Raw genomic sequence first — 25,512 nt, 5'->3', positions numbered from 1 at the left:
AATTCAATCCCCCTGAGTCACCGTCACATTCACAATAACAACTTCTGATTGTGTTTTGTTTGAAAACAAACTGTATGAGTAGTGTGGTAGTAGGTAGGATGACGATTCGTCGCGATGCTGCAAATTTGAATAAACGCAGCACTTAGTATTTAATCTGGCCCAAAACCTATTCAACTAACTGGTTAAACTCGAAGTCAAGTTGCACAACAAACACAACCTGAATGCTACTGCGCATTAACATGCTAATGATTGCCAAAGTCAAATAGAAACACTTTCAAACCCGCATTCTTGAAACTCCTAGAGTTACTGTCAAAGATACCCATATCTACTATCACCGATATTACAAATCACTAAATAAGTGTATGACGCGTGAAAGTTGAACGATATTCCGCGTCCTTTATCTACACAATGAGCGTAATAAGGTGAAATAAACCGAAGCATGACAACAACACTCACAATACAAAGAAAACGTCACGTATCAAGATCGCTCTGATAAGGAAATTTAATCAAGTTACTGAGAGCGCACTTTACGGCGGGGGCGTCCGCGTATACTGACGCTCCGGCGGCGTCGACGTAGCCTATACCCAACAACATCGGCCGCCGCTTCCCCCACACCACACCGGCACAACAGCTGATTCACTTGCTTCTTGCTTCATTCACTTAGTCGCGACATGACATTATTGTATTATGGATAGCGACGCATACAAAAGTTATTCATACACATCCTGCGAGTTATCACGGCACGGAAAACAAAATTGTTCATGGAACCAATTTGCAGTTAGAGCTCTGTTCATGTGCATGATAAGCGGCTATTCTTATCGTTCGCAAATAACGCCAAACATAGCGAGAAGCAGCTCATAGCTTAGGTGTTGTTGATACAAAATGAACAAAAAGTAATTTTATTTTACGAATACTTATTTGCCCCTTAAGAAGTTAAGACGGATAATTAATTTCCTAGTAGGTACTCACTGATTAATGGATGTTTATTTACGTACGAAAACAAAATTCGAATTGATTTTCTCCTTAAAATCCTTGATAACATGTTATTTTTGAGGGACGAAAACGAAAGGAAATCTTTACGCAAGAGGAACTTTGTAAGCTTTTTTTAAAGAAGAGTCCATTGTGCTCTCAATAAATCGACAAGCATTTCTTTTTCTTTTTTGTGTCCGCCATTATCCAATTATCTGGGGTGCTACTCGTCATGCGGCAGGAGTCAGGACCGTATGTCATGACTCGTCTGCTCGTTCAATTGAACAATCAATTAATAATGGTTTATTAGATAACATAAAGAAGTATGTATTGTTTACTTTCTTACAAAGTTCTTCAGCTTAGTTGAATTGAAGGAAATAGTGATATATTATTTCTACTCAAATATGGTTTATAGATAATGGGTCAGCAGTCATCAGTTCACCACCCACCACTGATCACATTAACCTGATGGGTGGTGGATGATGATTTATGACTGAAAACTTAAATTATCATGACAATTTCAATCTTATTTCGTCGGCCGTTTGGTGTAGTGGTTCGAAACGGACTACTATTCCGGAGGTAGCGGGTTCGATTCCGCACAGTACAAACATTTGTGTGCATGAACATATTTTTTTGTATTGGACTGGGTGTTTTCTTTCTATGTATAGTAAGTATGTATTTACATAAAAAAAAGTATTTAAGTATGTTTATATGCGTTGTCTAGTACCCATAGTACAAGCTTTGCTTAGTTTGGGACTAGAAGCGCAGTGTAAAATGTCCAAGGATATTTATTTATTATTAGATGTACAAATGCGAAAATTGCTTGTTTGTTACTTGATCGAGATATTTGTTACTTATCTCTTTATATTATGCTATTCTTTTTCCTTATAAAAACATTGTATGTAGGTACCCATGCCATTATCACCAATAAAAATAAATTTTTTCGACGTGATAATATCGATTGGGTGACAGGTATCGGTATTAAATAAGACAGTCGGTTGGCAACTATAATCAGACTACATAACTACCGTTGCTAATTTTATACATACGAGTATGATAAGAGATTCTCTCTGGAAAATACCTAATTAATTTATTGAATTTTATACAGAATCGGGCTCAGTGGCGTGCATTGGGGAAGACATATGAAAATCCGTATGCGGAACCGCTGTGCCGTATGCTTTGCACTGGAGGGAAGTCAAACCTTAGCTTCGAACTCCTTAGGAGCAGTTCTTCTGATTAATTTCGTTGCGGGTCCAATGACAGTTTATCTTTCCCACTCAGGACAAACATGACCTTTACTGGTTGGGATTTGTTTTACAGTCAATCTGTAGATCCTGGCCACACAGGAGTTGTAGCGGTGGGAAGAGAGGTGGGAATAGTCCCGTGCCGTATGCTGAAGAAGAATCTTGAAATCCTGTATCCGGTACTCGATTCAACAGTTACTAAAGTCAAGCTCAAATCAAGCGAAATAACTTAGTCGATAAAATGGCAAAGAACATAAAAAATTGGAAAATATTCAAACATCTGTCCAAATGCATGACCTTTATCTAAACATGCAACAAAAACCGTTTGCTGGATAAGAATTAAGAAGAGATAAAAAAGGCAATGAATTGCTGACGTGGACAGTGACCCGTAAGGTCACGTCACGAAATACGTTGTTATCAATGCTATCACTTTCTAGAGAAGCATGCATGATAATGCCCGTATTAGCCTGTGAGTACATCACCCACTGGAAGATTTTTCGAGATACGAACGGTCCAAAATCACCAATGAAGAATTTTTATCGAGATGTGGGTGGTGGCGTGATGAGTTTATAAGGATCAGAAATGGTTTTTATGCAATAAAATAATGAAGGAATCAAAACGTTACATGGGTGCTTTTTTATATAAACTTGTGCCTACAGTGAAAGAAGTTTTTCAAGTCATGAAGTTATTTTGAAAGAAAGGGACATTTTAGTTGCAAATCCGGTAAATTCTGAGTACACACTTAATTATATACTTTAGCAATTAACATCGGAACCACGACACAACGTAATGATACGCGTGTAAAGTACAGTCTTGTTATGTTTCAGTGATAGTAAAACACACTAAAATCCATTTATCTATCATGACAGAATTGGTCGGAGTAAAAAATCTTTGTGTATTTTCTCGCGATAATTTTGAATGTTTGAGTTTGTTAAACAGAGACAGTTACACATTCAACATTAATTTTAAAAGTGTGGTGTAGCATCATGTTCTACGCGCACGTTAGCCCACGTTGCGGGCACGCTGTGTGGTGTGGTCACTGGTGGTCCGTGCGTCACACGCGCGTTTTCATACACGCCTTTGCTAAATACTCAGTAGAGCCGCAATAATCCTAACTAGATAAGATCAGGCATTCACCATGTGGTACTTAAATAAAAGATTAACACCAAATGGCATAATCGTTATCATCTAAATAAAAGGAGAAACTGACTGACTGACTGACATATCAACGCACAGCCTAAATGGCTAAACGTAGGCACTTGAAATTTGGAAGGACGGAGCTTAGGTACCGTAGAGGTGCACTAAGAAAGGAATTCCCGAAATTCCCACGGAAACGGGAATTAGCGGGAAAATCCTTTGTATGAAAAATCTAAACCGCTTAAGTTAGATGCTTGGAATTTGGCATGCAGGTACCTTAGTAAATTTAAAGCTTAGTTACAACAGGATATTGCAAAATTCCCATAAGAACGGGAGTTAGCGGGAAAAAACATTTGTATGAAAAAATCTAAACCGCGTAAGATAGATGAAGGGGGTAAAACGGGATCCACGCGTAAGTACGAAGTCGCGGTCGGCCGCTGTCTATTTATATTATTAATGTACATACAGTCGTGGTCAACTAATTAGGGACAGATAGAATACTAAGCAATACTAAGTGTTCATATCCTATTATTGTGAGCTTCATTCGATATTACTGACTGTTACTTTGTAAACATATTGACTATCAAGTACTCTATTTATAGAATACAATAACAACAAAAAAAACTTACTAACTTAATAAAAAATCTTAATAAAATCACATGAATCGGTAATTATTATGAACGGACGGTCTGGCCACCTAATTAGGGACGCTTAAGTTTTTCCATCTAAATTAAAAAAAATAAAAAGTAATAACTTTTATTCTGTTCATTTGTAATTTCGGCGTCAATTTGAAAAGCGATATTCTTATCTTGCGAGTTAAAAACTCATCAAATTATTAAAGGTAATGGGCTGAAAGAAAAGCAACAATGCGCTAAGTTATAATCAATCTTTATCAGTGTGTATGGCCATACCGGTAAATTGCAGATCATCTGAAATGTTCCAAAAACATGAATTTACGATGCAGTGGCTTATTTCAAAATCATGAAACCACAGAAAGTATGCCTAGAAGGAAGAGGCCAATAAAAACAACCCCACAAGATGATCGCAGAATGGTCACTCTCGCAAAGAAAGACCCCTTTAAGGGTTCCGTTCTGATCAAGAGCGAGATTTTTGGACCAGAACCGACTGCTGGAGTATCTGCGAGGACCGTCAGAAGGCGACTGGTGGAGGCAAAGCTTGTAGGAAGAGTTCTTCAAAAAGTTCCACTACTGAAGATGGAACACAAAGAAGCAAGATTGGAGTTTGCAAGAAAGTATGAACATTAGGCTTTTGCTCAATGGATAAATGTGCTGTTTTCTGATGAGACCAAGATAAATCTTATTTCATCCGATGACAGACAATACGTGCGACGACCTGTAAAGTCCGAAATGATACCAAAGTAAACGAAGAAGCAGGTGAAACATAGTGGCGGCAATATTAAAATCTGGGGCTGTTTTTCTGGACATAGAGTGTAACCTATAAAAAGAACTGAAGTTAAACTTGAGCAATTCCAATTCAAATAAATATTGGAGAAAACGATGCTATCGTATGCTGAAGAAGTCTTACCAGTCTCATGAACATTTCAACACGATAACGACCCAAAACATACCGCGTTCTCTGTTTAATCGTTCCTAGCGCAACAGTCAGTAACGGTACTAGATTGGCCCGAAAACAACTCAGACTTAAGCACTATAGAGCTTATGGTATGAAACGAAGGAAAAAGTTGCAGCTCAACGTACTGGCACTAAAAATCAGCTTTTCGTGGCATATCATGGTGTTTGGAATAATATTTCTTTAGAAACCTGTAATGATTTGATTGCATCCATGCCGCGCCGATGTTAAATGGTTATAACCAACAAAACCTACCATATTGGTTATAAAAATACGTTTGATGATTTTGTTTTGTATTCTATATTTATTAATGAAAACTTTTTATGTAATAAACACTTAAATAATTTCCAATTTATTTACATTTACAGTGAAAGTGTTACGTGTCCCTAATTAGTTGTCCATCCCTAGGTCAATAAATGTGTAGGTGGCAATGATTTATCTATTTTAAAAATATTGATCGCAACTAGCTAGTTTCTCTTCTGACCTGTAAATATTTAGAATACTAGCCAAATTACTTGTTATTAATAGGCACAAGCTACAAAGCCTCGTGAAGATTTTTTTTTCGGACTGGAGAGACGGTCTTGTGTTTTAGTCATTTATCGTCCCTAATTAGTTGACCACGACTGTATGTGCCCATCTTCCGCAACACATTGATCTAAAGGTCAAACATGGAGATGACAACAGCAATGCAAATATTTCCAACTAAAATATATTTACGGATCAAGCATGTTAATTGATGTTTCTAAACAGCATCACTTAATTAATTGGGCTAAAAGGTAAACTTTCCTGTAAGATAAAAAAATTCTCTACCTGTGCTCGAGGACTCTCTTATCAAACCAAGTGCTGTGCATGGTAGATAGCGATTCAGCAAAACTGTCTAACTCTACTTCACTCTTGTCCGATTTCAACGGCTTGTCGACACCAACTATGGATTTGTCAGGTATTTCTACGGCTTCATCCCCAGCATAAAACGTCACAATTGGTTTCTTTTTAGACGAGGAGTTCGCGCGTGCGCGTATGTCTTGCGGATTCACAGCGGGGGTCAGCGGGTACGCACTCTCAAACGCATCAGGCATTTTAATTGTGGAATTTTGTACTACTTGCTTTCAATACAAAATTCAAATTGTTACTGTAAGTAGCGAGATGAAGAGCAAACAAGTAATCGTTACGCCGTGACCTACCCAGCGATAACTCTTGAGAGGTCGCGTCAACAACTGATGTAAATATTTAAAAGCACTCAATATACACGTCCGAAAACTATTTAACTTCGCTTGTCCCAACAAAAACGTATATGACTTGATGAATCTGACGTAATAGTCTGAATAATAAAAATAGGTATGTTGGTAAATTAGAACACGTTATCAAACCAAAAATAATATACATATTTACGCACAATTGAAGTGTAAAGAAAATTATTTCAGAATAATCATTATCTGAAACGTGATTTCAAGTGCGTATTGTTCTTTATAATTATTAATATAATTGTAATGACTGTACTATGACTTCTTATTCAGATTAATTTAGATTGGTATTTACCTCAATTTACTCAGTGTGGGATGATGACCATCCTTAGTTACATTATAAAGCAGTCAAATATCAGCTCATTATTATAAAAAGTGGCGAGTGAATATCGGCTTCATTTGAGCAAGGCATGGACGACACGATGTAATCTTATCATGTCACTAAATCGAATTTGAAGACGAACAGTCGTGTATCGTCTAAACTCGATAAATGGCGCGATACAATTATATTGTGTCCTTTATCGTGTTATATTGCTGTCTACGTGTTTTGTGAGCTTAAGAGAAACATTTCACAGGATTAAGGACGATGAAGCTTATGGAGGTACATAGTAGCATTTGGAGATTTTTCTGAGAAAAATATGGAATTTGAAAAGTTCTTAACAGCTTCTTTTAGGATTGGGATTTGGGAGTATCGTACCTACATGAGTGACAATAAGCTATCGTGTTTTGAGATACAAGCCACTCTCTTCAAATTAAATTGATATCCTGAATTCAGTTAGGTAATTGCTGTAGTGACATTGAGACAGTGAGACCTTTACAGGTTTTTATAATAGATTGAAATTGGTGTAATCGACTTTGTAAGAGCCTATAGTTGATTTGTTATACAATCTGCATTGTTTTTTTTCTGCTGTGATTAGGTACGTACGCGAAAGAATAACAGAACTTTTTATAATTTTGCGTTTACCATTCGTTGTCAGTAGGTTGAACCAGAGTTGGATATCGTATTTTGTTTGTTCTCTGAAGATCGCTCTTTGTACCACGAATGCAAATAAGGATCAGTTTGATTGTTAGTTGCGTGTTTTCGAATAAAATTTACATTCGAAACTATCAGTGCGTAAGGCGTATATCGCACGTGTATAATTGCAGGATAAACGTTATCGAATGGCGGATTTACACTGCGCGGAAATTAGTCGAGTCAAGTCAAAAAAACAGTGGAGTGGGGCACCCCACTGTTTTTTTGACTTGACTTGGCTATTTTCCGCGCAGTGTAAAAGCGCCTGAATATAGTGGCGCATACCATGAACCTGTCGCACTTCGATAGCTGCAAAAATACGTGCGTGCGCAGGGCCTAATAATGCGCGCTGATATGGGTGCACCAGATATTTCGGCGCCAATTCCACGACAGTACGTTCTATGCTATGTTCAGCCCTCTGTTCTGTATGAATGAAATATTAAGACGAAAACCCAAAATGCCACCTAAAAATTCAAGATTCGTAGTAATATGAATCTTGAATAATCAAGAAATTTGGTAAATCAGTCAAAAGTCAGTATACCTAGTTTTCAAATTAATATTTATGTGGAATACTAAGTTTTCCACTACTATTCAATGTAAATAGTTTTTACAAGGAAAAAGTTTTAGCTAATAAGAAATTGGAATTTCTTAAATTATTGTACCACCAAATATTAAATCATAATCAGGATTTCTTTCTACATTGAATCAATAATTTTGGTATAGTACTTATTTATGTACTTATTTAGCACATGTATCATGTTGCACTTTATTCGAAAATGTTGTCTATTTAAAAATTAATATAATAAAGTACGAAATAGTAAAAATTATGTGTAACTCACCTGTGCTCAGCCCGGCGATAGTACTTCTTGGACACTAATGCATTCTCTTGGGGCAACTGAGTGACACATTCCCTGTTCTTGCAGGCTTCCATTCTTGTTCCAATAGATGAAGGCTTCAGCTTACAAAGGATGTAGTTCGAGTAATATGGTCTACGGTATATCAGTTTGCTTACAATGGTACTTGTAAGCTGAAACATGCACTTAATCTACTCTGCACGTCTGGATTACCTGCACAGAAATATTAACATTAACACGACCTTAGATTAATAAAACCTAGATGGATAGTCTTCATACAAACGCTTCGTCAAGAGTGAGGCAAAAATCTTATGTCATTAGTGTCAATTTTGTTGGGGAGTGTAGACAGTGAAGGCGATTTTCCCGAAAGTAGGGAAATTTTTAATACGTTTTTAATTATTTTATAACTAACAAAAACAAAACGCATCATGTACTTACTTATTTATTGAATTCAAAGTACCTACCTAATTACAATAAGATAAATCGACTGAAAAGTCTCGATTTCATAAAAAAGGAAGTGTATTTGTACGGCGAACAATTGGGAAATAAATTTTCTTGTTACTGGTATCATTCCCGTATTTAATTTTTGAAAGCCAAATTCAAGCAAAATACGCGTCGAATCGTAGTACTTACTTATGAAATGTAACACTGGTCACTTTCTTTAGTTTTTCTGATGTATTTAGACACCCTTTCACAGCACAAACCGTCTTAATTAATTAAAAGTCGTCGGACGTGTTTACCAATTTTTCACTTTGACAGTTCATGTGACGTTTACGAGTAAGCCATTCTGGCTTACTAAAATCTGCCTCACCTTTCGTGCACTGACTATCTATCTAGGTTTTATTAATCTAAGAACACGACGCATTACGCCAACGATTCATTATGTTTTTAAATAATCTTAAAAATAGACATTAGTAAAAAAGAGCAAAATATTGGCGACGAAAAAATATTTTACATAACGCATCTACATGTCAAGATGATATTGATGCCCAGAAAACAAGTAGTCTTCTCAATCATAGGACTTAATTTAAATTATTGCTATGTAATTCACACGCACTGCGGTAAATATTAATCACTGCATCAAAATAACTCACAACAAGAAGACCAAAATAACTTGCAACAAAGTATTGAATAAAATAACACTAGTCAGAATTAATTAAATATTTACACTACAGTTAAAATGATAAGAATTTTTTCGTTCGGATTATTAAAGAATTTATGCCACCACCTTTCCTTCCACTTATTTTCCACAAACAAATATAGATGACCCACGCTGAACTGTCCCGCCAAACTCAATGACAGGGGGGCGCTACCATCGTTCAACTTTATGGTTTCCAACATGGCAAAAATCGGAACCAGCGATTCGGTATTGACGGTGGCGCCCCGCTGTCAATGTCATCGATAGGACAGTTCAGTATTTTGGAACTATATTTTTTGCAGCTGCACAATCGCAATCTATTTTACCGCTTGTCATTTGTCATTGACTTGACTTTTTTTTTTATTCTTAAGAAAAAGGCATAGACATTATTTAAACAGCTACTCTTTAGTTTTCAACTTTTTCTAAATAATTAATTTCCCTGCACTTGATTTAATGAGATAATACATTACTGATACCTTACACCTGCAGACGTCTTGAGAAAATTTATGAAGCGATATTACATTGTTTTAACCATGTTTTAACATCTGCCTACATGTCCACGTCATATAAAATCTACCATCATTGATGCACATTAAAAGCATAAATAGAAAATATACAACAAAATACTACTTTAAACCTTCCTTAATCAGATTTTAAACCTACTGCTGAAGTGCTGAACAACAACTTTCCCGCTAAGAAAGAAGCAGATGTTTGCGTAGGATATTGGCTAACTATTTGAAGTAGTGAGTAATGAATTTATCAATAAAAATATTATTATGCAATACGATCGCTGTCATTGATGATTTGTTGTCATTTCTTTCATTCGTTCGTGTTCGGTTCATCATTCATCGTCTAAACGTCAATTTTGTTGCAAACATGAAAGTAATCGCAAAGAAATTGTTGAATTATATTGTCCAAACTGTGTGTTAGCATTTTACGTACGTTTTATTAGATTTTGTGTATGCTGCTGCTGATAGAATCTATTTGTTTATGAATTAATTCATGTATTATTGTAATGGCTTACACTGAGAAGGTGTCCCTAAGTGGAACCGCGCTGTCGTTTTTGCTATACGAATGTGTGAATTCCGTCAATAGTCAGGTAAATCTACATAATAATGTTAATTTATTTAAAAAAAAATTGCCTATTTACACTTTTTAACATTTTCAGGAGGGGTTTCTTATTGGAGATGTGACCTCAGTAATAACTAACCATATATCAGATTCACAAAGTGATAATGCTCGCCTGGACACTCAAATAGTAATCCGAACAGTATTACCATTACCTTCAGTTGCTCTATTTTATTTACCTACAGGAAGGATAAAAGAGGATGTCTTATCTGGACTTTTATCTGACAACGCTAGTGAGATTGTAGGGTGGTACAAATATAGAAAAAATACGAACATAAAACCAACTTTTAGAGACAAATTAATATCAAAAGGTTTGCAAAAATACTTTGAAAAGTACCATGGAAAAAAAAATTTTGTTACATGCAATTTGTCCAACAAAATGTCATCAACGGGATCAACACATACATTTACATACCGATTTGGCAAAATAAATTGCTTTGACATGTATGAGTATATTGAAGATGTGACAGCTAACCTGGGAGAAAAGCTCACTGGTTATAAGAAAGCTAATCGAATTTCAGCAAATAGTGTCTTCAATAAAATCATTAATGAAAGTAACGTTCAAAGTAAGAACACTAGTGATGCTATTTTCCGTATTCAAGAAGCTGTTGATGTGAGACTAATGAAAGAAGCTAAGTTAGCTGCAAAAAATGAAAGTACAATTAGAGAGCTGGAAGCTGAAATAAGACAAATGAGTGCTATTTTGTCTGAAAAACAATCTATAGATCTTCAAGCTGAATATATCAAGTTGGTTGAAGAGAAATTTGTGACAAGAGAAGTTGAAATGGCAGAAGCTTGTGTAAAAGCTTTAGAAACTGCACCTGATGTAGATATTTTAAATGTCCCAAATATTCTTATGAATAGCAATCACCAATCGGACTGTGAAAATTCAGTTCTGTTGGCTGAAGATGACTCAAATGACCGAAGTCCTAGCCCTGTTCTGCCTTCAACTTCCACTAAACCAGTTTTAAATTATGCTGCAGCATTAAAAAATAAATCCGAAATACCATCAACAAGTGTAAGTATTTTTTTTTAATTGATCTTAAGCTAAAAAGTGTAACTTCCAAAATGGGGAAAAAAAATGTAACAAGACTCAATAAAGTTTCTTTTTTTACAGAAAGCAAATGTCTTTGATGAAGATCTAATCACTTTCGATGTGGAAGACAAACATATGAAGAGTCCTATCCTTGTAATAAATGATGATGTCAAGGTAAAATGTTTGGGTGACAGTTCACCTGAATACTGACAAGTGCCTTAAATTATTGTGGATTAATTGTTTGTTAAGTTACCATATTAAGTTAAAACATAATTGTATTACCATTTTTTTATCAATACTCATTCTTACATTGTTACTTAATAAGGATATTTTTTTCATATTTACAACCATAAAAGAACTGCAGATATATTATTATAATCAGTGCTACAATTTAGTATAATATAAACAGAAAATTATTTAATCTTTCATAATAAAGTCGTCTTCAAGTGAATGCACCCTATTTTGAGCAGAATGTAATTTCCAATCTCATGTAAAGGTCAGGCTGCATTTGATCGGCTGAACGGTACTTACTATACAACGACGCTTACTGCGCCGCCGGCCACCCTACAAATTTTAAAAATAGTATCTTGACGGTACGGACTTGTGTGCGCACAAATGTGGCTCGACTTTAAATCCACTGGGTGTGTTTACAATTTTGTATATTGTGTAATTATTTCATTTGTTTTCTTCACCCATAACATAATTATTATTATGAACTGTCCAGTTAAATGAAAGATCGTACAAATTTGGTTTCTCATAGATTTATTCTAGGTATGTTTTGGGTTCAATTCTTTTTAACTTTTGACTGAGACAAGGGTTGACAAAATAATAAAAAGCTCAACTATTAAAATTACCCAATATTTGAGATGGTAATTCAGATACTGCCCCTAAAAATGCTCTACCTCTAACTTATCTCCCCCTATTAAAATACCCGCGCTTACCTCAAGGATTGCCTGCATTTTGTAATTAAAAAAAAGTGGTAATAAAGTAATGGCGCATAACTGAGTAGGTTCCTGCAGTAGTGGAGCAGTAAGGAAGTGACGTCATGATATCTAACAGAACTGTCAAGGCATATAATTATGTCAGTGGGTCTACTAGACAGCATGCACATTTTAATCGCAAACCAGTCGAAAGTGGTCGTAAGGCCTATTTTTGTATGGAGTTAAGACGGATTCGATTTTCGATTCGATCAAAAAGTGCAACTTGTCTAGGGGGGCAGAACTCCTCATTGACAACCACGGCCGCTCTGCCAGGAACTCACTCACTCAGCTATGCCCCATAACTGTAGGGATATTACTGAATTGTATACTGATACAGGATTAAATATTTTTGTCATCAGTTTCTTGTAGAATTCTTTAATGGGGTAATCAAATCAATATAAAATATCTTGTACAGAATATTTTTATAATAGTAAATAAGCATTATTTCATTCATAATACTTAAAAGAAAAGTTTTTTTTAATATGTAGAGACAATTACGTTTTGGGTTAAATAAAACCACTATAAACTTTATAGGGTGTTTTATTATTTTTCATGAAAAACCAATAAAATATTTTGAACAAAAGTATAATTTTAACACAACAACATAACTATAAATTAAATGCATAACAAATAAATTCGGTTTACTTACATGCCTGAATGAAGCGACCATTCGGACATTACATAGGCTTAATAATTTAGCAAAAGACTTCAAAAATGGACTACAAATTGCTAGTCCATTAAAATAATACATAAAAAGATTATGTACCACTTACATACAAGTTTGTCATAAAACTGGCATTATATCTTGGAATTAAAAGATCCCTTTATTTATCTTCACATCTTTTACTAAGGATTATGCTTAGTGACTAATTTGGCAATAATAAATCGGCACAGCTGGGTCTATCTATTCTACAATAATAGACTAGTGCCCGTTTTCACCATCAATCCCTAATTTTTAAGTGACCCCTTTGAAAACAAAATTCTTGTTATGTGTTACCATAGATGTCACTTTAAAATTAGGGATTGATGGTGAAAATGGGCATAGGTATATTACTTGTAGGTAGATGAACGGGATAAGGGCCAATAGTTTCTCGTTCCACCGAAGTTTCACAAAACTGGTTGCCGCGTCCATATTCTTGTCATTTAAGTTCCAAGTCATTTGGGTATAGCAAAGATGACCGCGGAAACCAGTTTTAGACTTCGCTTTGAGATCTATCTATCTATTCAGTAGCGGCGTAAGGGGGGGGCGGTGGGGGCGGTCCGCCCCGGGTGCCAAGCATCAGGGGGTGACACAAGTCGCGCAGATTAGTACTCACTGGCACATCTGCATAGCAAATCTGCGGTCNCTTTCAATCTTCGAATCGGTACGGGACTATTCCCACCTCTCGTTCCCACCACTGCAACTCCTGTGTAGCCAGGATCTACAGCTTGACCGCCACAAAAACCCAACCAATGAAGGTCAAGTTTGTCCCGGGGGAAAGTTAAACTGTCATTGGACCCGAATCGACTTCGAATCGGTAGGTAACCCCAAAATCCTGGGGGTACCAGGGGGTGCCTAGGACTTATGAGGGGTTGATCGCCCCGGGTGCCAACCCATGCTACGCCGCCATTGTATCTATTCCTTACTCTACTGATAATTCGGTTGGCGAAATTCACGTCAACCAATCGCAGTTTTAATAATACTATCAAGCTGTTACTGTTATATTTATACGTTGGAAATAATAAATGGAAAAATCTACAAATACAGTGGAATGGAAATATATAGCTTCCTATCATACTACATGTAAAGCGGATAACTGAATCGGTTCCTGCCATAATAGAGCGGTGTCTGTTGTAATGTCAAAACGTCATCGAGATATCAGTCCCCTTTTTTGTTTTTTGTGTGTCGGAGCAGTCTGAACTGACCACAGATCTGTGGAACTGACACAACAAGTCGTTCGTAAACGGGGCAGATGTGCGTCAATACCGTGACATCTTTGTTACTACGTCACATAATCATCCTTTCCACTACCGCAGGTACCAACTCAAGAGCCAAAGCACACGATGCGTTGCGGCGCTACACCGCAAAGATTTAGCCGTATCGCGTGGCGCGGCCCGCTACAAATATTTCTGTTAGTTTTTTTAAAGATTATTAGTAATTTGTTATTACTCAAGCACAAATTAGTAATAGTCCCCTCGTACTAAGCTAAATATGTTTGTATCACGAGTGAGCTCACCACAATAGTCAAGCGGCGGAGGGGACCGAACTCGCGTTCCCCGGATCACGAGTCGGCCAGTCCGACCCCTTCACCGTTCGGCTATCGTGGCTACGCAACGCTTACGCAACGCCGCCGCAACGCATAGTATGCTTTTTCTCTCAGTTATGATCCCTATAATCTTAAATATAACGACTATAGTTACAATCTAGAGCAGATCAGCCGCGACAGCAGGGTTGTCTCCCGCCAGCTCGTGGACGGAGTGCGCGAGTCGTCTCGCCTGCTGCACGGCCGTCGACGCGGGAAGCAGCCCTAAGTGGACGCAGATCAGCTCCTTCATGCTGACTCCTTGGCTGTCCGTGGGAAACGCTTGTTCCGTGAGTTGCCTGTAAGATGGTGATACATTACGTTTTTAGCATCAATACCTAAAACGTTTTACATAGTAAATTAGACGTTGATGGGGCGTGGTGACCTTTTGCTGTAATACTGGTATTATAATTCAAAACAATGACAGTAGCAGTGCCGGATTTAGAGGTCAAGAGGCCTCGGGGCAACAAAGGAGTGGAGGCCCCCTGGCCTCAAGTTATTTTCCAAATAAAATGGATTTCTTTTAGTCGAGTTTTCCAATAAATAACCGGAAACAAGATTATCTGGTCTTTTTTCGAAGTCTCTATTGGGCAGTAGCCCCGGGGTTGCCCTCACTTAAGCCGAACGTCCATCGCCGGCTAAACTAAGTTAGTTTAGCTTAGCCCGCATAGTTGAGCCAGTTTTTCATACATGTGCGTCCATCGCAAACTATGCCAGCTAAACTACGTGAAATGCCCCAGCTAAGTGGAACTAACTAAGCTCGGTTAACTCGACGTTCTAGCACAAACTGACCATCACTAACGTAGTTTTAGCTTATTTATTGGTGGACGGAAAACGTAGTTCTAGTTTAGCTTAGCTTAGTTCACTGAGTTTAGTTTTTATTTAGTTTAGTCGGCGGTGGACGTTCGGCTTTAAATTCGGTCCTAGTAGTATTTTCAATATCTATACTAATATTATAAAGCTGAAGAGTTTGTTTGTTTGTTTACTTGAACGCGCTAATCTCAGGAAGTACCGGTCTGATTTGAAAAATTCTTTCAGTGTTAGATAGCCCATTTATCGAGGAAGGCTATAGGCTATATGCCATCACGCTACGAGTAATAGGTGCAGAGCAAAAATGAAAAATGTTGCGAAAACGGGTTTTCACGCGTACGAAGTCGCGGGCACAGCTAGTTTACAAATAAAGTGAAAGCGTATCCTGAGGTAAGGGAAAAGTGCGGGGCTGACGTATAACGTAACACAAGTTAATACAACTGTCACGATATACGTCTAAAATTGTGATTTTAACAAGATTCGTAAGTGGTAACTAGTGGTCACCTGTGGAAGGCGCCGCGGATGTGCCTACAGTGGTAGCGGTCACCTGTAGAAGGCGACGCGGATGTCCCTACAGTGGTAATGGTCACTAGTGGTCACCTGTAGAAGGCGCCGCGGATGTCCCCCGGCGGCGGCAGCGCGCGCACGGCGGCGGGGTGCGGGGCCCGCGCGGGGCGCACGGCCGCGCCGCGCCGCTCCCACCAGGTCACGCAGCACGCGTGCAATGCGCCGCGCCGCCACGTCGCCGCCGTGTAGCCTTCCCGGATCACGGCGAAGCTGCGCGCTATTATTGCGCGCACCTAGGAATTTTGAATGATATCAGATTCCATCAAAAATAGTCCCTTCCTCCGACCCCCAACAAGGCAAATGACATTATATTCGCTTTTAAGAATCTTTTGGCTCGAAACGATTTCATGTCGATAAGACGTATTAAAAGTCTGTTAGCGCCGCCATGTCGCCGCCGTGTAGCCTTCCCGGATCACGGCGAAGCTGCGCGCGATTATTGCGCGCACCTGGGAATTTTTGATTATAAGATTTGTGTTCGTTCATAGATAAATACTCAATCAAAATCCCATATTATGAAAAATATCTAAAGTACGGTCGCTGAGTACGTAGAATTTCGTCCAATGACTAGCTAGCTACCCGCTCGCACACACTGCGGCCGCCCGTCGCACAGCAATATAATTATGCGCGAGCGATAAGGATGGGTACCTCGGGGTCATTGGACGAAATTCTACGTGCTTGGCGACCGGACTTTATAAAAATATTGTCGCTTCCTCTGAACAGAACTCCAACAAGGATATATTCACATTTATTTATGAGTAGATATTTCAGCCCAAACGATTTCATCTCGATAAGTAAAATTGAGGTAAGTAAGCACGCTGATTGAATCCTTTAAAGATAAAGATAAAGATATTTATTTGCAAGAATAGGTAAGTACAGGTTATTGTTGATGTTACATGTATTAAGGACTCTATTCTGTTAAAATATTTTAACATGCAAATTTACGGGTAAGGAATTCCCGAACACTGTAGAAACAAACAGTAGTCAGCCATTCCCGAAGCTTTTTCACCATCAATTTTGTAGGGCCATTTTTATATACATCAGGAATTTTGTTATACACCTCAACACACATGCAGTAACAATTTTTCTTAATAAGTGAAGTTCTTGGGCAAAAGGAAAGAGCTAGCCTATCTGAAGACCTTGTGTTTCTGGGGTACACTTCAGCCGCGGTTTGGAACAGTTCTGGATGTTGTCTTACAAACTTAAAGATTTCTAATATATACATTCCAGGTACAGTAAGTATGCCCAGTTTGATGAATAATGGCTTACACGGTTCATATGGCCCTTTACAGCATAAAGCTCGCACACATTTTTTCTGAGCTATAAATACCCTCTGTATATCCGTGCTGTTACCCCAGATTATAAGCCCGTAATTTATAATGGAGGCTACATAGCCGTAATAAGCACTTAATGATACACTCAGTGAAGTGATTCCTGTTAGTCTTCGAAGGACGTAAACAAATCTGTTTATTCTTTTACATAAATTATCCACGTGGCATGTAAAGTTTAAAGTTTTGTTTAGCGATATTCCTAAAAATGGCGCACTGTTAACGCTATCTAGAATTTCGTTACTATAATTTATATTCATTTTGATTTCCTTACGTCCTTTTACACCAAATTGTATGTATTTTGTCTTAGAAAGATTAACATTTAAATTATTCATATTTAGCCAATTAATTACATTATTGATAGTTTTATTAATTTCATATTCATACAAATTCAACATGTCAGGATTACATTTAATAATTATAGAAAGGTCGTCAGCAAANTTACTTAAGGGTTCTAAAAACATCGAATTGGTGATTGGATTAATGTCAAGTTGTATTTTTTTTCTAATTTCCTTGTCATAGTTATATTTGTTGTTACATAAGCCTATATAGTAGTCATTGAATAGTTCAGCTATTTTTGGTGTACTTGTTATTGTAATGCCGTTATTATTTATTTTAGGTATACCATGTCTTATTGGGTGGGTTTCTGTTTCACTTTTTATAATTTTCCATGAGGCTTTACATTTGTTTTGGCTACCAATTAAAATTTTGTCATTCAAGTTTTTCTGTGCCTTGTATATGCATTTTTTTAGTATTTTGGAATATCTTAAGTACAATTGCTTGTCAGTTTTGTCAGCATTTCTATTATAAGATGCAAAGCGTAGCAATCGTTTCCTCTTGGTAGATATCCTGAGGCCTTTAGTTATCCACTTTTGCTTAAGAGGTCTGTTGCTTTGCTTCAGTCTTACTTTCGGAAAGCATAAATTATAAAGTAAGCACAAAATTTCGTGAAAATTATCGAATGCTTTATTTGTATCCTCCTCTTGGTATACATTAAGAAATGAAAGTGATCTTAAATAGTTACGAAATTTTATTTGATTTTCGATACTAAAGTCCCTTTTAAAAACAAACCATTGTTGAACTAGTGGCAATTTTTGTACAGGTATAGTTAACATTTGCGCCGTATCGTGATCAGATAGTTGCAATGAAAGTACTTCTCCCACCCCGTTTTTAATATTACTTATTATATGATCAATACAATTTCCTTTTCTTGTTGGTTGATTTATGTGAAGAGTTAAATCGAATTGTTTTGCAATATCTGTCAGATGGCGGGATGCTTTTGAGCATACAAGAGTATTTATATTAAAGTCACCAGTAATTATTATTTTTTTATTTTTATGTTTTTTCTTTAGCAGCTCGTATATTACTGCTTCAAGTTTAGTGAGGAAAGTGTTTGCATATTTATTGTGTGAAGTATATATGCAGACTATAATCAATTTGTGTGCTAAAACTTCTACACCACAGCATTCAAATATGTTTGGCAGTACATATTTATTGAAGCAGGTAAGCTCTTTATAGAGGAGTCCCCGCCTCAACATTATACATGTACCACCACGCTTTGTTTCTCTACAATAATGGGCAACTAGTTCATAATTTTTTAGAATGAAGTTCTTTTCCTGTCCCTTTTTTATAAATGTCTCTGAGAAACATAGTGCATCTGGTTTACTTTGTTTGCCTTCTAGTTCAGAAATGATTATTTGTAATTCATCCTTTTTTGAGATAATACCTGCTATGTTCTGATGCAACACAATGAAAGGTTCAGAGTTTGTTAGTTCTAAATGTACTGCATTATTATTGTTTTTCACGAAAAAAATCATCATTAAGTTTTTCTTGTAGTTTTTCAGGACTTATGTGGAGGTCTATTTTGGAAGTTTGTTCAGTCAATTTATTAAGATTCCTATGTATTTGTTTCCTTATGAAGTCATAATTTAAGAATTTTTGGTCATAATCTATAGAGTCAATCAGTAAGTTTAGGCTATAACACGTGTCGTATGCAACGTTTTTATAGTACTGCTTGTTTTTTAGGAAATAACAATTTGGAAACCTACTGCATAACATTGCTAGTTCTCTATTCAACATCGTACAATTCATATGTTTGCAATTCATTACATTCATGACAATAACATTATGGTGTTTCATTGATTTTAATAATGTATACAATTCAAATATTATTACCTTTGGATCGCAATCGTTTTCTCCTACACATAGTATTAGTTTATCTTTGTCGCTAACATCTAAGTTCTGGCAGGTTCTTAAAACTTCTACTGTAGGTGCATTGCGTTTTGTTATTGATGATATTTGGTACTTTTCACATCTATATTTATCCCTAGATTTATCTAAAGCTGTTGCCAGTCCAGTACATTGCTGAGTCCCTACAATATAGAGTTTTTGCTGCTGGTTGGCGCCTCTCCTGGTGTCAATGTCGTCGCAACGATGTGGAACATTTTCATGCTTGGCGGGAGTTTCGTTGACAAACAGTTTGGTATTCAGTTCTTCAATTTGCATATGCAAATTTGTTATTTCCTCCTTAGCCATTAACAACTGATCTTGTAATTTACCTACTTTGGTTTGTAGGGCGGAGATTATTTCCGATGTGATGGCAGAATTGTCCTTATTTCTGGGAGAAAAGCATAGTGTTGATCGCCTTGCTTTACTTTTTCTGGTAGGGGTGGCTATTGAGGGTAGGTCTGTTATTTTTGGTGTTGAGGCCTGACAGACGCTCATTAGTAATTTAATCTCCTTATTCAGTTTATTTATTTGTCCCTTCAAATCGCTGTTTTCAATTATAGCGTTTTCTAGCTCATTTTGTGTCGTCAAGAGGCTTGTTGTAAGATCTGTGATTTGTTCCTTAAGATCTTCTATATCGGATAAGTCAATTGAGGTGTAGTCTACACTTTTTGAGAGACGTTCCATAGGAAATTCGTCAGAAGGCACTTCGTCATTTGGGTTTAAAGAATCACAGATAAGAGTGTCCTGTAAGCTTGATTGAGATGTATTTGTAGACACTGTAGACTCGTTTAATGTTGTTGATAGTGGTTTTCTTAGCGTTAAATTTGACACTTCTTTAGAATTGCTCGTAGTAGCTGTTGACTTTATTGATTTTGGCGCTTGTGAACATGTTCTGCACTTTATTTTTTCTCTCTTTTCTGCCAGCATGAGTCTATATAGCTTTTCGGATAGCCCAATGCAATCAAAGTCGTATATCTTGTTACATTGCGAACATAGTATGGTTTCATTCTTCGCTTTTTTGCACTTGCACTTATTACAAATAACGGTTGTCTTGCGGTCCCTTTGACTTTTTCGCTCCATGATTAATTTTTATTTATAAAATAAAAATAAAAAACCAAAAATAAATAAAAAGTTGTCAGTCCAATGAATTGATCTTGAAAAAAAAACAACAAAAAATTTGTCGTACTCGTGATTCGAATTTTACTTTTTACCAGACTGCGCCAGTTTTTAACTAATAAAAAGAATGTTACAAACATCAAAATAATACCGTGTTAATTTCCAGTACATCTCGTTTATATCTAATCTCAGGTACCTTAGGTAATAACAAAAGCACTCACGGTGTCCGCTGAGAGCATGTCAACACAGTCGGCCATGTCGGGCGCCAGGAAACGGCCCGTGGCTCGGTCCACGTACACGAAGTGGACCAGTCCAGGGAACTCCTCCACATACTTGTGCAGCGTTAGGGAACCACTGTCCGCCTCGCCCGTGCCGAGCAAACCACCCACATTAAGCGAAATAATCGGATAAACATTGCATGATGGACGGACAATTGTCTCGTGAATTAAAATAAATTATATTTGTAACATGGTTGTTGCAAGATGAGATTTAACTGTAATACACATGATTTATAAAAAAAAATGTTTATTGTTTACTCTGCAATCATATCAGTGTGTAAAGTATTTAAAAGAATGACTCACAGATATGTTGCAAACTAAATTCAGATAATAAAACTTCTACTATAAAAATTGTGCATCTCACGAAACAATTTAAATGAATGTCATGCATGATAATGATAAGCTAATTGGATAAAAGCTAATAAAATCAAATCCAGTTACAACAACATTAAATAGCCTGTAATTAGCATCATCACAGCACAAAGAACTATTAAAAGAATTTGATTCTGTGTATGTCATTTTCATTTAGAACTTTAAGATAGAATAACTTTTTTTTCATATCACTACAATCATGCGCAAAGCAAACACTAATGCAATCACTTGCTTTATGTAGCAGGGATAACACCTACTATAAATATTATTAAACAACAAACAACATGCTCACAACAGAAATAAAAGTAGATCTTTTGAAAAGGATATGATCCAAGGCTGAAGTATCTCATCGCTTTCACTCTTAGAAACTCGACGTATGGCGCTAAAATGGTTCTTAAGTTCTTAAGCGCTTGGTCCAGTTTGAGGCTGGGGATGTCTGGCTTGAGGAGTTCGATGACGGCCTCCAGGGCGGTGTGCATGGCTGTGGCAGCAGTCTCGGGAGTCAGCGGCGTGGTCGTGGTGCAAGACTTGCGTAGCTCCAGCATGCGTGACGTCACGCGAGCGCAGAGGTTCGAGTGTGCTTTGTTTTTACGTAATGCGTCTGTTGTCTGCGGCAAACAAATGGTATTAGATAGACTATGGCTGAGTTGCACCAACATACTTTGACGATAACTTTAATAACCGGTGTTTTTTGTATGACAGATATTTGAGGTTTCTCAAAGTTAAAGTAACATGGTGCAACTCAGCCAATGTCTCAGTTTTAAATTAAGACAAATCTTGTGTTGCATGAAAGTATCATCCCATTTTAAGCACCATGCAACTTCTTCAGAAATCTCCCTATACCTTTTTTAATGCAGCTTCCAAAGAGTCAAGGGTTGTTGGAAGTAATTCCAAGTTTCTTTGTAATAAAAGTCTTCTTAAATTAGACAAAATTTGACTTGACATATGTACAGCAATGCCCACTTCCCTGCAAAATAAAAGGGACATTACACAGTGTTACATCAAATTAAGGTAAATTTTAATATACTCTTTTATGTTAAAGGAGACTAAAAACACAAATTATAGCAGTATCCATTTTATTTTACCTTAAATCCATGTCAATGAGAGCTACAAAAGTTATCCTAGGTGCCACTTCTGCAATGTGCATTGAGTATGGCGCGCATGGGCTGCATGTGGCACCTGCGCACAGATTCACAATGGCACTGTTCTCCTCAGACAGCCCTGTCAAATAAAGTCATATTTAAATGCTAAGCGCGCTTTCACATAATGGCGCTAAAAGCGCGACAGCAGCGCAGCAGCGGCGTTTTTATAATGTGAAGGCATGTATCCGCTGCAGCACTGTGACATATCATGAAATTTTCGGCAGCGCGTTGTCGCTGCTAAATCGCCTAAATGCGAAAGCGCTCTAAGAGTAGGTACATAAGCACTTCTGGGAATAATATAATAAATCATTGCTACAGCACATTTTTCTAAGTCTATGGTACTACTACATTTTACAATATTTGAATAAAAAGCAGGGTTTGTTCTACTATTCAAATACAACTTTTACCCATATTTTTCAGAAACTTGTTGAAATTTAAAAAGAATATAATCAAAAGTTTGTGCACTTTATTCTCAACTATCCTGTACACTCAATTACTTACAAGGCAAATGAATGGAATTGTGAGACCCATTTTCCCCAACATCAACATTAGTCCAATACTCCTGGGCAGCCACACACTGGTTACTCATCAGAATCAAATCAGGAGCAGACAAGTCCTCACTGCCACGGCTGGAATATATTTTCAAACAATTCAGATATTTCTCACCACCACTATTAAGACAATTGGTTTTCCAAGTTTTTGGATCCCAAGTAAAGCCCGGTCTGTGAGCACGTAGAATTTTGTCCAATGACCCCAAGCTACCCATCCTTATCGCTCTTGCGTAATTATGTTGCTGTCGCGCTCGCACACTCACTGCGGGCGCCCATCGCACAGTCGCGACAGCAATATAATTACGCGAGAGCGATAAGGATGGGTAGCTTGGGTTCATTGAACAAAATTCTACATGCTCGCAGACCAGACTATAGCTTGGATTAGTGTAATGAGGGAGGACATGGTGGAGTAGAAAAGGTTAAAGTAAGCTGTAGTGTCAACAGGCAATCAAAACTACAGTATAGGACCAAGTGGATCTATTGGATAATACTAAAATAACTATAAAGGTTATTCTTATTTAATGTTTACCCACCTAGAGTAGAGAGCTAATATCTTGTCCCCTACATACAGCATCAGATGGTAGTGGTGGTGTGGTGAGCACTTGATGTCTTTGGCTGCAGCTTTTAGAGCATTAAGAGCCGCTCCTGTAGCACCACTCTCACCAATCATTCCACTGGCTCCAGGAATAGAATCACCCTTGGTTCTACAATCTAATAAGACTGATAGCCAGTCTTGATACACACAGGACTGTAAGCTGAAATTAAAAATAAATGAAACTAAACACAGTAACATTAGGGATTAAAAATTAAAAAATCCTTTATAATAGAACACTTACAGGTTAATGTTTTGTCCACAAATATGTTGCACATAAGTTTTACAGTCCAGGAGCTCCCTATGAGCATCATCTACATCATCCTCGCTGATGATCATGAAGACATGGTCTAGCCACTGGGAAAAATATAAATAAATGACATTAAATAATTACGGATATATCTTTAAAGAGCTTCAAGACATTGTTCTGATATTGGTCTAGCCACTGGGAAAATATAGATAAATAACATTAAATAATTATTGTTATATCTTTAAAGAGCTTCAAGACATAGTGTGTGAAGATCAATGATATTACTACAATAACCCACCTCATCGAAAACAATAGTAGTGTTGTCTTTGCACTGCATTGAAGAATAAGTATTCCCAAATTGTGCAGCCATGACGCGTTGAGATGTAATGATAGGAGACAGTAATTGGGACACATTGTAACTGTCCGATATGCCTTCAGTTTCCTATAAGAACAAACCAGTCATGATCAATCAAAATTTTATGAATATGTAATACCAAATTAATAATAAACCAAACTAAAAACCTGTTCATTGAAACATTTCATGCGTTGTATGAAAGTATCATCCCATTTTGAAAACAACAAATCATTTACACTATCAAATATTAACGTTGCTTTCATTTTAAAAAAAATATATCAGCAAAATATAATTTTACACAACGAAATGAAAATTTATTTGTATCCAAATCAATCCAAATCCNAAAAATTAATTCACAAATACGACATTAGACGTTTGTTTTAATTTTTTAACACGGAGCTCTAACGAAATACAACCGCTCGGCGCGGGGCGCGCGGGGTATTCAAGTTAGCTAATTTGAAGTTAGGTTAGTAGTCACGCAAATCACTAGTTATCGTACCTATAGTTTTTGGATGTCTAAAGCTCTACCTATGAGACTGATTGTTTAATGTTTAATCGTATATCATAAAGCTAATGTAACAATCCCGGGACGATAAAGGTTAATGCCTTTATTATACCTACACTGTTCATTATGAGACTGAACTTTGTAGGCCATAAATTATGGTTATTTTTATATTCATGAAAAATTTTAAATAAAAAATATAAGCAAATAGATTAAGCACGTGATTCAAAATTTAAATATACCTTAGATAAAATCTTAATATATCAGTAGGAAGCGTCTCCCCACAGAAACCATCGAAAAATGCACACGTTTCATCGGGAGTGCAAAAATCTCCCGCGGCGAGACCTTAGCGAGGGTTAAAATAATATCGTTATATGTATAGTATTACAATGAGATATTTATTTCATGGCAGTAAAATAAATTACTTGTTTTATTGTATATCTGTGAAACAATCTATGTTTCTAATATTGAGTACTAGGTCTCAATTTTGTTTTAATTATACTCTACATATTAAAGCTTTAGTCAATAAACAACGTTGTATACTGAATTGTTTATTAATTTACTGTGTATACTGCAAATGCCTGAATTTGTTTNATGTGGTCACTTGCATGTGGTAACGTGTAGTCTCAAGTCTGTTTTGATACTTATGTGATCGATTGTTGATTTGATACGTTGTTTTGTGATTTTCGTGTAATTCCTGAAAATAGGTACTATGTGGTGGTAACTCATTATTTATTGATCGTAATTTTACGTACATTTAGATGGTTCGTAAGATTTAGATTGTAACTCAATAATATGCTTTGACACGATAC

At 36.8% G+C, this 25,512-nt stretch overlaps 3 protein-coding genes across 9 annotated transcripts in view; 1 reads left to right on the top strand and 2 right to left on the bottom strand.

The window, feature by feature from the left end:
• The window catches only part of Nt5b (5' nucleotidase B), a 29,258-nt gene extending 19,765 nt beyond the window's left edge, over positions 1–9,493 (bottom strand). For 2 of the 7 annotated variants that reach the window (XM_028307164.1, XM_028307165.1), the window contains exon 1: positions 457–550. Coding sequence is in view for 4 of the 7 variants with exons in the window: in XM_028307166.1 (XP_028162967.1) it covers positions 5,751–6,016 (266 nt within the window). In the remaining 3 variants the exon portion in view is untranslated. Of the gene's footprint in view, positions 1–456; positions 559–5,750; positions 6,070–8,032; positions 8,261–9,141; positions 9,229–9,275; positions 9,307–9,476 lie in introns of those variants that run through there. The other 5 variants (XM_028307162.1, XM_028307161.1, XM_028307166.1 and 2 more) reach the window with 5 other exon arrangements.
• Positions 9,494–9,993: 500 nt separating this feature from the next.
• LOC114354638 (BRISC complex subunit FAM175B) lies at positions 9,994–13,075 on the top strand. The gene is made up of 3 exons (XM_028307125.1): positions 9,994–10,284; positions 10,354–11,331; positions 11,431–13,075. The coding sequence occupies exons 1-3, from the start codon at positions 10,201–10,203 to the stop codon at positions 11,557–11,559; spliced, it is 1,191 nt and encodes a 396-aa protein (XP_028162926.1). The 5' UTR covers positions 9,994–10,200; the 3' UTR covers positions 11,560–13,075.
• Positions 13,076–13,944: 869 nt separating this feature from the next.
• HPS1 (Hermansky-Pudlak syndrome 1 protein) lies at positions 13,945–24,549 on the bottom strand. The gene is made up of 11 exons (XM_028307126.1): positions 24,366–24,549; positions 24,142–24,285; positions 23,838–23,950; positions 23,535–23,756; positions 22,952–23,079; positions 22,394–22,529; positions 22,152–22,275; positions 21,636–21,916; positions 20,880–21,027; positions 16,022–16,221; positions 13,945–14,910 (listed from the first exon to the last, which is right to left on the bottom strand). Exons 1-11 carry the CDS (start codon positions 24,459–24,461, stop codon positions 14,733–14,735), a joined length of 1,770 nt encoding a protein of 589 aa, XP_028162927.1. The 5' UTR covers positions 24,462–24,549; the 3' UTR covers positions 13,945–14,732.
• Between the last annotated feature and the right edge of the window lie 963 nt (positions 24,550–25,512).

This window comes from Ostrinia furnacalis, unplaced genomic scaffold (assembly GCF_004193835.3).
Source record: "Ostrinia furnacalis isolate ACB-3 unplaced genomic scaffold, ASM419383v2 OfSCF2102, whole genome shotgun sequence".
NCBI lineage: Eukaryota > Metazoa > Arthropoda > Insecta > Lepidoptera > Crambidae > Ostrinia > Ostrinia furnacalis.
The sequence above is the reverse complement of the archived record's forward strand: the minus strand, read 5'-3'. Positions and strand labels throughout refer to the sequence as shown.